The sequence below is a fragment of the Periophthalmus magnuspinnatus genome, chromosome 6 (assembly GCF_009829125.3).
Source record: "Periophthalmus magnuspinnatus isolate fPerMag1 chromosome 6, fPerMag1.2.pri, whole genome shotgun sequence".
In the NCBI taxonomy this organism is placed as follows: Eukaryota; Metazoa; Chordata; class Actinopteri; order Gobiiformes; family Gobiidae; genus Periophthalmus; species Periophthalmus magnuspinnatus.
Window position 1 is genome coordinate 30,867,755 of NC_047131.1, and position 14,101 is coordinate 30,881,855.

The 14,101-nt window shown below is 39.7% G+C and overlaps 1 protein-coding gene across 1 annotated transcript in view; it reads right to left on the reverse strand.

The window, feature by feature from the left end:
- Positions 1 to 13,533, reverse strand: part of ptprjb.1 (protein tyrosine phosphatase receptor type Jb, tandem duplicate 1) — a 52,165-nt gene extending 38,632 nt beyond the window's left edge. Inside the window, exon 1 of the mRNA XM_055222544.1 lies at positions 13,323 to 13,533. Coding sequence (XP_055078519.1) covers positions 13,323 to 13,382 — 60 coding nt within the window. The 5' untranslated portion in view covers positions 13,383 to 13,533. The remainder of the gene's footprint in view (positions 1 to 13,322) is intronic.
- Between the last annotated feature and the right edge of the window lie 568 nt (positions 13,534 to 14,101).

Below are 14,101 nucleotides of genomic sequence, written 5' to 3' on the forward strand. Positions count from 1 at the left end.
TTCGGCCCAGAGACGCCATGTTTGAATCACTGATCCATGATCCGTAAATGTACTGGATTAAACTATTAATCATTCAAAGTGGTGCTATGAGTCAAATCGCACAATGGAAAGGGAAACACCCACTTAATATTAACCAAAACAAACAATTATCCACCCTTTTAGTGAAATATTAATCATTTTAGAAATATTTGCCCAACCAGGAAGTCAAATTATAAACTTGCAAAAAAAATGGTCAATCTAGGGAAGATTTTTGACCAAAACTGGAATGAATCACGTTCGCTAGGCCTGTACGTTTTACTAAAATGACTCGCGTTTCATTCGCACTTTAGAAAGGCGTATTCTTAGGTAAATACAGTACATGAAAAAGTCCAACATTTGTTTAATCATGAGCTAATAATGCAGAGGAATTAGAGTGAAGCAGACGAAGCTGGAGCTGAACCAGACGACCTTACTGCCGACGTGCCCCCCCCTACCCGCCCCGCCCCTCCTGCCCCTCGGCCCTTTGCCCCGCCCGTCTGAGGGAGGAGGAAGTGACTGCTCTGACCAGTACATAAACATTACATCAACCCTAAAAACGCAACACCCTCCGCTCCCGACGCGGCTCTTCTGCTGCTCGCCTTCTGATAAGAGCCCAGTTCCTTCCTCCGTTCTAACAGACCCTGAAACAATCGTCCAATCACCTTTTCAAGTTTATTTGTTCAGGGATCGGCCTATTTAACCTTCTCCTAATCTGATCAAGCACGAAATGCATTTTATATGTTTTATTTTTTCCCTCGTCTTGAATTACGCCCAATTGCATAAGGCTAGACGGCCGGTGTCCTTGGCGAGTTGCTGAAGAGGAGAAAGTGGACTCCTCTTGTGCTAAAATTTCATCAAAATGGCGTTATCTGACTCTTAGCGGGGGAAAAAAAACACGTGTTGTAGGGATATTTCTGAAGGTAAATGCAAGTTTTGAAGTATTTAGGTGGCGTCGTCGAGCTGTAACAGGTGTAAACGGCTGACAAACGTCTCCTCGGCCTCGTTTACGACAAGGGAAGTCCAAATGGAACGATCCAGCGACAGTAATGAGATATTAAAAACAAATGTTCCAGCCGCAGCGTGACGCCTTTTGTTCCTTATGTGAAGTACATAAGTTCATCGACAGTTTATAATGACTGACCCTTTCATTGTGTCAACTTCAACATTACTTCCTGATACTTCCTCATCTCATCCATCAGAGCCTCCACAGCTACAGTCACATATTATATTTCAACAAAGACGAACTGGGACGCTACTGTACACCAGGGACGGGCCGATAAACAATAATATCGACGTAAACATAGAGAGTAGAGATATCAGATGTCTGCGTACTCTGGTGTAAAGCGTTTTTGAGCGTCTTAAAGGTGGAAAAGCGCTGTATAAAAGTGTGACAATTTACCAAAACAAACCTACTTCTCCCTGTTGAGCTCTTCTCTGACAACAAACTACAATAAATACACTGCCTAACCCTCCCAAAAAAAAGGTCCCACGCTCTAATATTTGGTTTAGCTTTGATTGTTTGTTTCAATTCCGCTTCTCCAACGTCACAACCTTCATTTCCATCCAGTGTTGCGTTCATTTTTCACCTGTTGCATTGATGATGGATGAACTCGCTTTACCGACTGCAGTTAGTCCAAAACTCTGCTGCACGACTTTTTTATGTGTTTTATTGATTTTATGTACAGTTATTAGTCAAATTAAATGAGCACCTATTTATTTTTGATTGTCGTTCCTTTTTATTTTATGTCACTTTGTCTCTGTGCAGCACTTTGGAAACAATTTGTTTATGAAATGTGCTATATAAATAAAGTGGATTGGATTGGATGCTGGTCGAGTCTGACGCTGCTCAAAGCTTCTCCAGCACAAAAATTCTCAATGGGGTTAAGGTCTGGACTCTGTGGTGGACAATCCATGTGTGAAAACGACGTCTCATGCTCCTGAACCGCTCTGTCACAGTTTGAGCTCAACGAATCCTGGCATTGTCGTCTTGGAATATGCCCAAAAATCCATTGATGGAATAACCTGGTCATTCAGTATATTCAGGTGTCAGCTGACCTCATTCTGCTGAACCTCGACCGGACCAACTGCAGGAGGAGACGACCTATTTGCTGGTGGCGACTTTTTTTTTGGCTAGATCGTGTATAACAACTACCTATAACCTATTTGTGATATTGTCTGTGTCGTTCCTCAGTCGTCCAGGTCTGATCCACAGCAAAAGACGAGGTTTAAATCCGCGAACGGAACAAAACGTCGTAGAAATGAAGACGTTTCGCTGCTCGTCTAAACTGCTTCTTCAGTTCCGGTCAGATTTCTGCTGGACACTGCCTTATATCTGTCTGAAGATGCAGCTATTGTCTCCAGTTTCAGCCTTAACGACTCTACTCAACCTTTAATGGCCCTCCTTTTTGTTCTTTTTGTTTCTGTTTGAACACGGAGCCTATTCGTAACATTCAAACTGTAATTATTCATATCCATAACGTGTAAAACGGTCGACACTTTTGCTAATTATCGTGATGTAACGTCCAAAATAACCGCAATTATTTTGAAAGTGATCACATTTCAAACGTTCTGTACTTTCTGTAAACACAAACAAAGAACTAAGCAGCTTCAAAACAGTCAGTCTCAAATTCCTTGTACTGGATATCGTGTTAAAAGTATTGTGAAAAATCCAAACGGTGCTTACGATTCTTGTTTTTCCAGACTGTTGCCCTTTCCTGTGTAAATCATTTCTACTGTGACAACATAATAATCATATTTATAATGCCATTTTTTATAAGACAAGCTGTCGTTTTGTTTCAGCGCACTCCCATCATGCATTGAGCACTACATTTATTGTTAGTTCCGGCGCGTTTATTTGACATTTTATCTGATCTATGTCATTATAATGTTGTTTCCTCGTCACAAACGGACCTGGAGTTGTGTTTTGTTTCACTCACACACGTTTAACGCACAAATTCTGCAGATTTAAACGCTCTGTTCCACCTTGTGATGTCATTGTGTGGCGTGCTGCTGAAAAACACCTTGGAAATATGCATGCATACCGGGCCACCACTCCACAGATCTGACTTGTAGTTTAGCCTGGTTGCCTTAATTTGATGTCAAAACCTTTAAACGGCCCGTATGACGCTGTTACCTCATTTAACGCACAAACCCTGCAGATTTAGGCTGAGTTCTTCTCTCAAACTGAAGGAAAACGCTCCGTTCCACCTTGTGATGTCATCGTGTGGTGATACAGGAAGTGCTCCGCTGTGTTTTTAAACTCCACACACCTTCATTTCTAGAATCATTTGGATCATTTCACCTCTGGAATTGCTACTTACCTCTACTGACCTAAAGGGTAAACGACAGCGGTTAACTTGAAAACTACCACTTCATGACATCACAAGGTGGAACAGAGTATCCAGAGTGACGCAAACATGTGTGAATGAAACAAAACACAACTCCAGGTCTGTTTTTGAGGAGGTAACGGTGTTAAATCTTACAAAATCTCACAAGCACATCGTCCAGCTTTCATCTCTAGTTTTGCTTTGGACTTTCACGTTGTTTTAAATGTTTTATAAATACACTTGAATTAAAATTAAATGGAATCAAAGTTTATAGTTTTGTCTTTTTACTCTCATCCCAATACCAGGCACATTCCCACTGCTCTCACTGCTCTTATAACAGAAAATAGGACTCAACAATTCAGGAAAAAATATCTAAATGTGATTAAATTTGTGTTTAAAGTTGACATTCTGAACTGATCCAGACAAAAAGTGCAATATGAACTGATAAACACACATTTGTACGGAGCCAAACTGCAGGATTAAGTTTGTTTTAATGCAGAAAAAAGATAAGATGTTTTGTTATTTATGGAGGAAATTATAGTACTTCAAAAAAAAAATTGCAGTCTTTGAACATCTTGATTTTTTTTGCATTAACTCATCGTTGATAATCAGACGATATTTTAATAACGTGTCAGAAATCAGCTCAAAAAAGTCACACAAAACCATAAAACTAACCACAAAAGCGCAGAAATATCACTTTATACACTCGTTTAAAGATTAGACTCGATATTTCTGTTCATTTTATTCTCACTCTGCATTTTTAATCGTTTAATTTATCCACGAAATACTCGATATTTTAATTTTGCGTCACTTCAAAACAAAACAACAATCGCGCTTTTCCTCAGAGCGATCACGTGACGCTGCTGTGACGGTTTTGGCGCTGTCTTTGTACCGGTAATGGCAGGACGACAGCGCCATCTGCAGTCCGACTTCTCCAGGACATTATCGCAGGTGTGTGAGAGTAAAACAGCCCCCTCGTCCCGGTTTAAAGTCCCGACAAAGGCGCCTACGAAGGTTTTGAACTTTGAGAGCGTTTAAACGAGAGAGAAATGTGAGAAAAGTGTGTAAAGTGTGTGGTGAGGGGTTTTACAGCAAAAACATAGAGAATAATTGTAAAAAATAAAGCGGATTTTGCCGATTGTGGCTGATTTTTAGAATGAAACCCCCGCGATAAACGAGGGATCACTGCACACACGATAAACGATAATATTAAAACCAAACCATAACGCAGAATTAATCACAAGAAAGTATTTTAAATGTGCAAAACTGTAAAATACGGTTAATCTGTATAAATGTATAACAGAACGCAACACTGAAGTCATTCGTTTGTGTAATTTTAGCACATAATTCAACCTTTTACAGCAGAAAAAAACAAATAAAAAGTGCTCACGATAAACACTAACCGCCAAAAATGATTGTTTCCAAGTCGATATAGTGATTATAACGGGCCTAACAGCAGATGGCGCTGTCGTTCTGCCTCTAAACAGCAACAAAACCTTTTTTAAAATCAGCTGAACGGACAGATAAACAGACGGACGACACTTTATTATCGATCCCGAAGGCGATTCACGTTGACGGTCTGTGTTTTTTCGCGGGCGGGGAGGACGATGTCGCGGCACACCCACAGACTGCGGCCCGCGCCCCCCCCCCCCCCCCCCCCCCCCCCGGACCATCGCACCCATCAGAGGTGTGATGTTTGGGACGTGTGAAAGTAGAGCTCAGGGTGTGAGGAACAAACGCAGCCCGTACACTTTTATATTCCACTCTGCTGTTTCCACCCCGCAATTACTTACAAAACAGTGGCTCCGTGAACGCCTGGTTTAAATATGGACAACAATACAGTTAGCGTGACACAATAGCATCGAAAATCCCCAGATGACATTTTATAACGTGCCTTGGGGGATAAGGATTTCTTCATAGGTTTGTATTGTCTGTTAGAATTTAGATTAGAGGCGGGAGAAACGTATAAACATTTCAATATGCAGTGGTCCAAAGTTATTCGTCACTTTCCTCCGTCCAAGTTCTTCGCACGTTTTACAACTTTCAGGGGGGCTAAAGCGAAAAGTACTTCCCCGCCTGCTAAAAAAAGTTCATATAGTGGGTCAATGGCAGGTCCGTTAACAGAAATTTGGGGGTCTGGAGTAAAAAAGACCTCACATGGGCCCCTTTGTATCACCCCCGAGATAAACGAGGGTCCGCTGAATTTAAAAAAAATCCAAACTGTGCTTACGATTCCTGTCATTTCTACCGTGAAAACATAGTAATAATACGTATAATTCCATTTTTACACGCAAAAACACACAAGCAAACCTGCGTATTTAGGCTGTGTTCTTGTCTCAAACTGAAAACACTCTGTTCCACCTTGTGATGTCATCGTGTGGTGATACAGGAAGTGCTACATCTTCATTTCTACAATCGTTTGGATGATTTCAGACCTGGAATTGCCAATCTCTACTGAAATAAAGCAAAAATGTAGTGATTAATTTGGCTCGTCAACTGAAATTTGAAGGTCTGGAGCAAAAAAAAAAAAAAAAAAACTCGCATGGGCCCCCGTAAAATACAAACGAATGGGAAGAGGATTCATTTTTGGGCCTTTAACACTGTGGGATAACAGACCCCTTTGTCCCCCTCTGTCGACGCCCCTGCTCGGTGGTTACAGTAGAAGTTTCTCCAGCCCAAAAGTCGGAGGATTGATTCCCGCTCAGCCGAAATTCTGTCGTCACGTCCTTTAGCAAAACACTTCGCCCGCATTGCCTTGTATGAATGAGGTGTGTACGTAAGGACAGTTTAGCAGCCTTGATTCTGCCACTTTGCCCCAGGACAGCTGTGGCTATATTTTACATCTGGGGCAAAATACATTGTAATTTCAGGAAAACTCCAGGCACTTCAACTAAATTTAATAATGCTCAAATAAGGAATTTTTGTTCGCAGCAAAAGTATGGAACCTCGCAGATGACAGAAAGGAGAATAATATTTACCAAATAAAAAATAAAAAATATATTATCCTGATAGAAGAAAAAAAATAAAAAATAAAAAAAAAAAAAAATAATAATAATAATAAAGCCACAAGATATTACTTAAAAAATAAAAATAATCTCATTCCCTCAAGATAATTCAGTCGTTTCCTCAACATAATATTTATTTTGTGGGAACGTAACATTAGCTCGTGGCCACGCAGTAATTTTATATTTTGCAAATGTAAATGTCCTCTGCAGGGCTCCGTACAAAGTCGACCAAAGCTATTTTTACTATGGTGGTGGAATATATCAAAGTAAAAGTAGTAAAATACTGTACTTAAGTTGAATTTTTAGGTATTTGTACTTTACTTCAGTCAATTTTAAAGTGGGTAGTTTTTACTTTCCACTACATTTTTGAACCGGACTGAGAAGTAAAAGTATTTTTCATTCTAGTTTAAGACTCGCTGAAAAGTGTGAGGGCTTTAAAGCTTAAAAAAAAAGATTTAATTGTTTCTACTGAACAAAATTCAGCACAAATCTTTATCAAAATCTGTACATTTGAAACTTATAAGACTCAAAATCTGCACGAAATACTTTTACTTTTTACTCTTTAAGTACATTTTTAAACAGGTGCTTTAATACTTTTACTTAAGTTGATTTTTTCAAGTGATTCTTTGACTTTTACTTGAGGTTTTTTGGAGTTTTTTTGTCCCAGTATTTGTACTTTTACTTCACAAAACTACCTTACTTTTACCACCATTGACTATAACTGACACTAAAAAGAAAAAAAACCTAAAAAGGTAAAAAGTTAAGGGGTTTAAAGCTAAAAAAAACAAACAAAATCTTTTACTTTTTACTCTTTAAGTACATTTTTAATCAGGTGCTTTAATACTTTTACTTAAATGTATTTTTTGCAAGTGATTTTTTGACTTTTACTTGAGATTTTTGGAGTTTTTTTGCCCCGGTATTTGTACTTTTCACTTCACAAAACCACTTTATTTTCCCACTACTGACTAAAACTGACCTTAAACAGCAAAAAACTAAAAACCTAAAATGATAAACGACAAAGAAAGACGTCAGAATGTCCGACCGTCCGACCCGCTTTGACAAATCTTCACAAAGTAATTACCCAAAAGCACCACGTCGGTTTAAAACAAAGCTCCACCTGTGTGAAACGTGGCCTCGTCTGCACCTGGCCTCTCCTGGACCTCAAAACAAACTCCATCTTACAATACTCCACAGCAAGAACAAACTTGAAATGTGCTCACTGATATACAAACGCACTGTGGTGTTATTAAAACCTTGTTAAGTCAAATTATACAGATTAAATCGTCTATAAAATGTGTATCTCGCTGCTGGTCATGTCGCACGCAGATGTTACAGATAAAAACACGGCTGTGCGTTCACAATAAAGCCTTTGAGTAGAAGTGGACAGTCTGGGGCTCATTTACATGGAGTGAGGAACTGTGACTCTTTGTAGGACGCATTTCAACACGATAAGCGTCCAGACACACACGCACACACACGGGGGGACGGCTAAGGGCTTTTAAGGGGACGGAGTAAATCTGAAACGTCGTATGTGACACTGAAGGGGGTCGGGAGTGGGCGGACGGGGCGGACGGGGCAGGATTCCACAAAAGAGGGGTTTGATTTGTGACTTTTTCAAAATAATAACGCGATGCAAGACGGTGGCATTTACAGCAGAGAACGCTCGCTCACAAATCTGCGTCTACGGGACAAACGGCGGACGTCATTCGTAGTTTGACACATTCCTAAAATGGAAATGTGTCGTGTTTGTTTGGTTTAGTTTTTACGGTGAAGATATTTGACTATTAAAGCGAGTCTATTATGCAAAATCGGCACGTCAACGCTCTTGTTTCTTTCTCATTTTGCTTCTCCGAGGTGTTTTTTGGAGCGTTTTGTGGATGTTTGAACATTATTTCGAAGACGCCATGTTGCCGATCAACCCCCGTTTTCACCGCCACCGCTCTGAACTTATTGATTAACTAAATAAAACTGGAGAACAAAGTAAAACAAAATGATACACAAAGGATTCCAGCAGCGTTTCGTAGTCATTTTGGTTCAAATTAAAACAAAAATCTGCTTCTCGCTAGTGTAATGTGCAGCTATCCGTCGCCGTTGCCAACTTTTTTAAGTAGATGTCAGCTTCCATTGGACACTGCAGGTTTTATTAAGTCGTTTTAGATGAATATTGTGATTTAAAATGTGTAAATTCTAACATAATGATCCACAGGCGTCATAAATTACAGCTATAGAGCGACATAAGCACAATATGTCGGATTTAAAGCTTATAAAAGGGGACAGAGACCTTAAAAATTCTCAGTAAATATGTAAAATCTTATAATACAACACATAAACTGGAAAAATGATCTAAAACACGTGTCAAACGCAAGGCCCGCGTGCCAAATGTGGCCCGCCATGTCATTTTAAGTGGCCGCGACAAGGTAAATTAAAAAGGTCTGACTGTCTTAAAATATCAGTTTATCATGAAATACACAGTTACACAGCAATTTTTTCATATCTACGCAAAATCATATGCAATATTTGTAATTTGACGGTGAAACGGTGAATAAATAACAAGATTAAAGAATAGTTAGATTTATTTTACATTACATTTATACTGTTTTACATTTACATCTTGCCCTTTGAGAGCAACCATTGGTCTAAAAATAATAAACAATCTTCCCGTTTTTTATTAATATATTTTTATCTGCCTCTGCACTTTCGTAACGAGCTGATTTTCAATGACTGTGTTTTTATTTCAGCTACGTGTTTGAATATTTGTAAGTGCAGGACTGTGGGCGGAGTCAGGGGGAAGGTGAACACAGAGTCAGCTAATAATCAGAAACGCCTATTTTTAAGTGTAAATTAAAAGCACGTAAAGCTACAAAACTCTTAAATCCTGCCAGAAAAATCACGATAATGGTTAAATTTATATGAAACGCAGACAGAAGTTTAGCTAAAAGTTTGTGTTTGTTTAAAAATGTTCTTCCCGTTTAAGATAAAGGCGACGCAGGCGACGGACGCACATCACCGCAACAAGGAAGCTCTGGGAACGGCGGCCATTTTCCCCCCAAAACCTGACGCTTATGTAAATAAAATGAGCTCAGAGTTTTCGTCGTTATGAGGGAAATTAAAATGTTACTGCACAAAAATCGAGTACTTTTTCCATCATTGAATAAAACTGACACTAAAAACAAAAAAGAAAACTAAAAAGGTAAAAAAGACAAACAAAAAACAATCAATTTATTTGTTTCCATTGAACAAAACTCAGCTCAAATCTTTATCAAAATCTCTACATTTGAAACTTTATACGACTTAAAATCTGCACGAAAAACTTTTACTTTTTACTCTTTAAGTACATTTTTAAACGGTTACTTTAATACTTTGACTTTTACTTGAGGTTTGGGTTTTTTTTGTCCCGATATTTGTACTTTTACTTCACAAAACTACCTTACTTTTACCACCACTAACTAAAACTGACACAAAAAAGAACTAAAAAGGTAAAAAGTGAAGGGGATTAAAGCTAAAAAACGAACAAAATACTTTTACTTTTTACTCTTTAAGTACATTTTTAAACGGTTACTTTAATACTTTTGCTCGAGGCGTGTGTGTTGTACGTGTTAAGTTGTTGTTTTAAATTGAGCTGGTTTGTTCACAGGTTTGTTTTTTTTACCGTAGCTTCCTCTTATTGAAAAACTTGTTGATAATAAGTTTGACAAAGAGCTCGGTGTTTCTGAGGCGACACGTTCTGACGACGCACAGAGACGTCCAATCAGGAAAGACGATTTTGATCATGTGACAATTTGTCCAAACACTTGAAAATCTTGATAACGGAAAATATCAACGGACAAGAAATAAATAAATAAATATTTTGATAAAAACTTTAAAACATTTACCACAGGAAACATGAAAACATGAAACTACAGCGAGACTGGACTGAGACTGGACCGAGACTAGAACAGGACTAAACCAGGACTGGACCGAGACTGGACCGAGACTGGACCAGGACTAGAACAGGACTCAACCAGGACTAAACCAGGACCAAACCAAGACTAGACCAAAACTGGACCAAGACTAGAACAGGACTCAACCAGGACTAAAGCAGGACCAAACCAAGACTAGACTAGGACTAGATCAAGACTGGACAGAGACTAGACCGAGACTAGAGCAAGACTAAACCAGGACTAAACCAGGACTAAAACAGGACTAAAACAGGACTAAACCAGGACTAAACCAGGACTAAACCAGGACTAGAAGAGGACTAGAAGAGGACTAGAAGAGGACTAGAAGAGGACTAGAAGAGGACTAGAAGAGGACTAGAAGAGGACTAGAAGAGGACTAGAAGAGGACTAGAAGAGGACTAGAAGAGGACTAGAAGAGGACTAGAAGAGGACTAGAAGAGGACTAGAAGAGGACTATACCAAGACTAGACCAGGACTAGACCAGGACTAGACCAGGACTAGACCAGGACTAGACCAGGACTAGAACAGGACTAGAACAGAACCAAACAAAGTCTATCCTAAGATTTAAACTGGGCCAAAACCAGGACCAAACCAAGACTCTAAACACAACCTGAAACACACGGATCCAACGAGACCCTCACTCACTCGTCTGTCCCTGTCAAACTGGATTTATTCCGATTTTACACTGAAAATACGACTAAAATAAAACGACTAAACGACCAGAGGTGATTCTGTCAGACACAAGTACGACTGTTTAGTGACGTCACCAAACAGGAAACTGATATTAAACTTATTTCTGATCTATATTACAATTATTATGTTATTTCCTCATCACAAACAGACCTGCATATTTAGCCTGAGTTCTTCTCTCACACAGAAAACACTCCGTTCCACCTTGTGATGTCATCGTGTGGTGATACAGGAAGTGCTCCGTTGTGTTTTTAAACTCCACACACCTTCATTTCTAGAATCATTTGGATCATTTCAGCTCTGGAATTGCCACTTATCTCAACTGAGCTAAAGGTAAAAGGAGCTGTTAAGTTAAAAACAAACAAACAAACAACCACTTCATGACATCACAAGGTGGAACAGAGCGTTTTGATGTAGACAAACGTGTGCGAATGAAACAAAACACAACTCCAGGTCTGTTTTTGATGCGATAACAACATTATAACACGACTTAAATCTGTTTTGCGTAATATAGGACCTTTACTTTTACCAGAATGCGGGAAAAAACTATGGAATACTCGCGGATTACTCTTGGGTTAATGCAAAATAATGATTATCTCCAGTGATATTTTAACCAGTGACAACAGAGCGCGGAGCCGCAGAGGGACAAGGACCGCACTGCTCCTCATTCCATTCGTGACCCTTTTGTACCGGCCACACACATCCGCACATGCCATTCTCAACCTCTGCACCTCTGTCTCTGCGTCCGACCGGTGGGACGAGGACAGGTGTGTGAGGAGCTGGAGGCTTATCTCAGAAACACGCTCACTTCAAATGGGACGCATAGTTAACACGTTTCACAATGAGGCTCGGGTCGCGGCTCGCTGACCTGGAGAAGTGGAGTCGACTCCGTGTCACTCAAGAAATGCTTCACGGTGTAGTGGATTAAGCGAGGGTTTTTTTTTTAAATGGGGTAACCATAGCAACGCGGGTAAAACTTTTGAAGGATTGTGTTAAAGAACCACATCGTTTTTGTTTTTTTTGGTGATGGAACAAAAGCGTAGACCTAAATTATCTTGATGTAACTGTGAAACTTTACAAAATAAATTGAACTGAACAGACCAATTATTTCATTATTTTTGTAAAGACTCTTAGGGCTGAACATGTGAAATGATTTAACCAACAGAAAGTCAGAAAATCAACAGTGAAAAACAGAAAAAAAAAACAGTTTACAATGAGTTCTTTTTGGGTTTTGCATAGGCTACAACAAAATAAATAACGAGCCACCTTCAAACTGAACCAAGTTTGAAAATGGTTCAAATGTGACTGGAAAATCGGTTTATTCCAAGCTACACTTTTATAACTATTATCAAAATAAACCACTGTGAGAGCCTTAGAAACAATTATGCACAGTTTAAGGCATTAAACTGTTTTATTCCCACAAACTTTGACTCCTCCAGCAACTATTACGCACAGTTTAAGTCCATCTAAAAGCTCTTTTATTCCTCCAAACTTAGACTTAAACTGTGCGTAAATGTTTCTGGAGGAGTCAAAGTTTTGGGGGAATAAAACAGCTCACAGACTGACTCCTCCAGAAGCATTTACGCACAGTTTAAGTCTGTCTAAAAGCTCTTTTATTCCCCCAAACTTTGATTCTTCCACAAACAGTTGCGCACAGTTTAAGTCTATCTAACAACTGTTTTATTCCCGCAAACTTTGATAACTCCAGAAAGAATTACGCACAGTTTAAGTCCATCTAAAAGCTCTTTTATTCCTTCAAACTTAGACTTAAACTGTGCGTAAATCTTTCTGGAGGAGTCGGTCTGTGAGCTGTTTTATTCCCCCCAAACTCTGACTCCTCCAGCAACCATTACGCACAGTTTAAGTCTGTCTAAACGCTCTTTTATTCCCCCAAACTTTGATTCTTCCACAAACAGTTACGCACAGTTTAAGTCTATCTAACAACTGTTTTATTCCCGCAAACTTTGATAACTCCAGAAAGAATTACGCACAGTTTAAGTCCGTCTAAAAGCTCTTTTATTCCTTCAAACTTAGACTTAAACTGTGCGTAAATCTTTCTGGAGGAGTCGGTCTGTAGGCTGTTTTATTCCCCCAAACTCTGACTCCTCCAGCAACCATTACGCGCAGTTTAAGTCCATCCATGAGCTCTTTTTATTAAACTAAAGGTGACTTATGGCGAGTTCCACGGGAGCCAGGGGGGCGCTACGTGCGTAACAGGTGCGTAATGGCTGCTCACATCCGCGCGTCTTTTGTCAACTTCTTTATCTGCCGTAATATTTCCTATTTAAAACACAGACCGTGTGTTTTTCCCACAGTTGAAGCACCTTACAGCTCTTGTACCTTACCTCGAAAAGGCAGCAGAAGACCACCACCGCCCACACTGTGAACCGCTGCAGTTGTTTCATGATGCAGTTGGGGGAAAGATGAGTCTCTACCCGGTTAAAACTTTCATGTCCGAAGCGTGCCTTTGTCCTGTGGTGCTGTTAAGAGCTTCATTCAGGGGTGAAATAGTCGAGACATCAGCGCAAAAGTTGTAGAAGTGAAAAGTTGCGCTAACGGGGAGGAGCAGCGTCAGCCATGCGCGTCATTCAGGGAAGTTTGAGTTTGATTCCCCCCCAGCGCAGGCCAGAGTTTGCCCCTCCTCTCCTCATCTGTCCTCCGCCTTCTAACCACAACCACCAGCACCAGCACCGTGTCCTCTGCTCCACAGTGAGTCTAGACTGAAGCGCATCTGACCAGAGCAGCTAAACATTTAACATGTAACATTTTAAGTTTATAAGCAAAGAGTGGAGTTTAAAATGTGGCACATACACGACGCAAACCTTAGGCTCATTATTCAGCTCAGAGGTTTAGAAGAAGGTTTAATGTCCCACGTGCCACGAGACTGTGGCCTATGGAAAATATATAAATGTAATACTTTGATTACTTTATTACAAAGGTGCACAATGTTCTGTTTCCCATCATGCAGCAGGGGTCAGATATCACAGCTTTGTTCTGGTCATTTTGGTTAAACCACATCTCAGTCTGTGAGGATTAAAAAACACTCACCGTGTTCGACTTAATTTTTGTTTGTCTATCGAATGTTTAACTCCGAACTTTTAGTAATATAAAAATTAATACAATC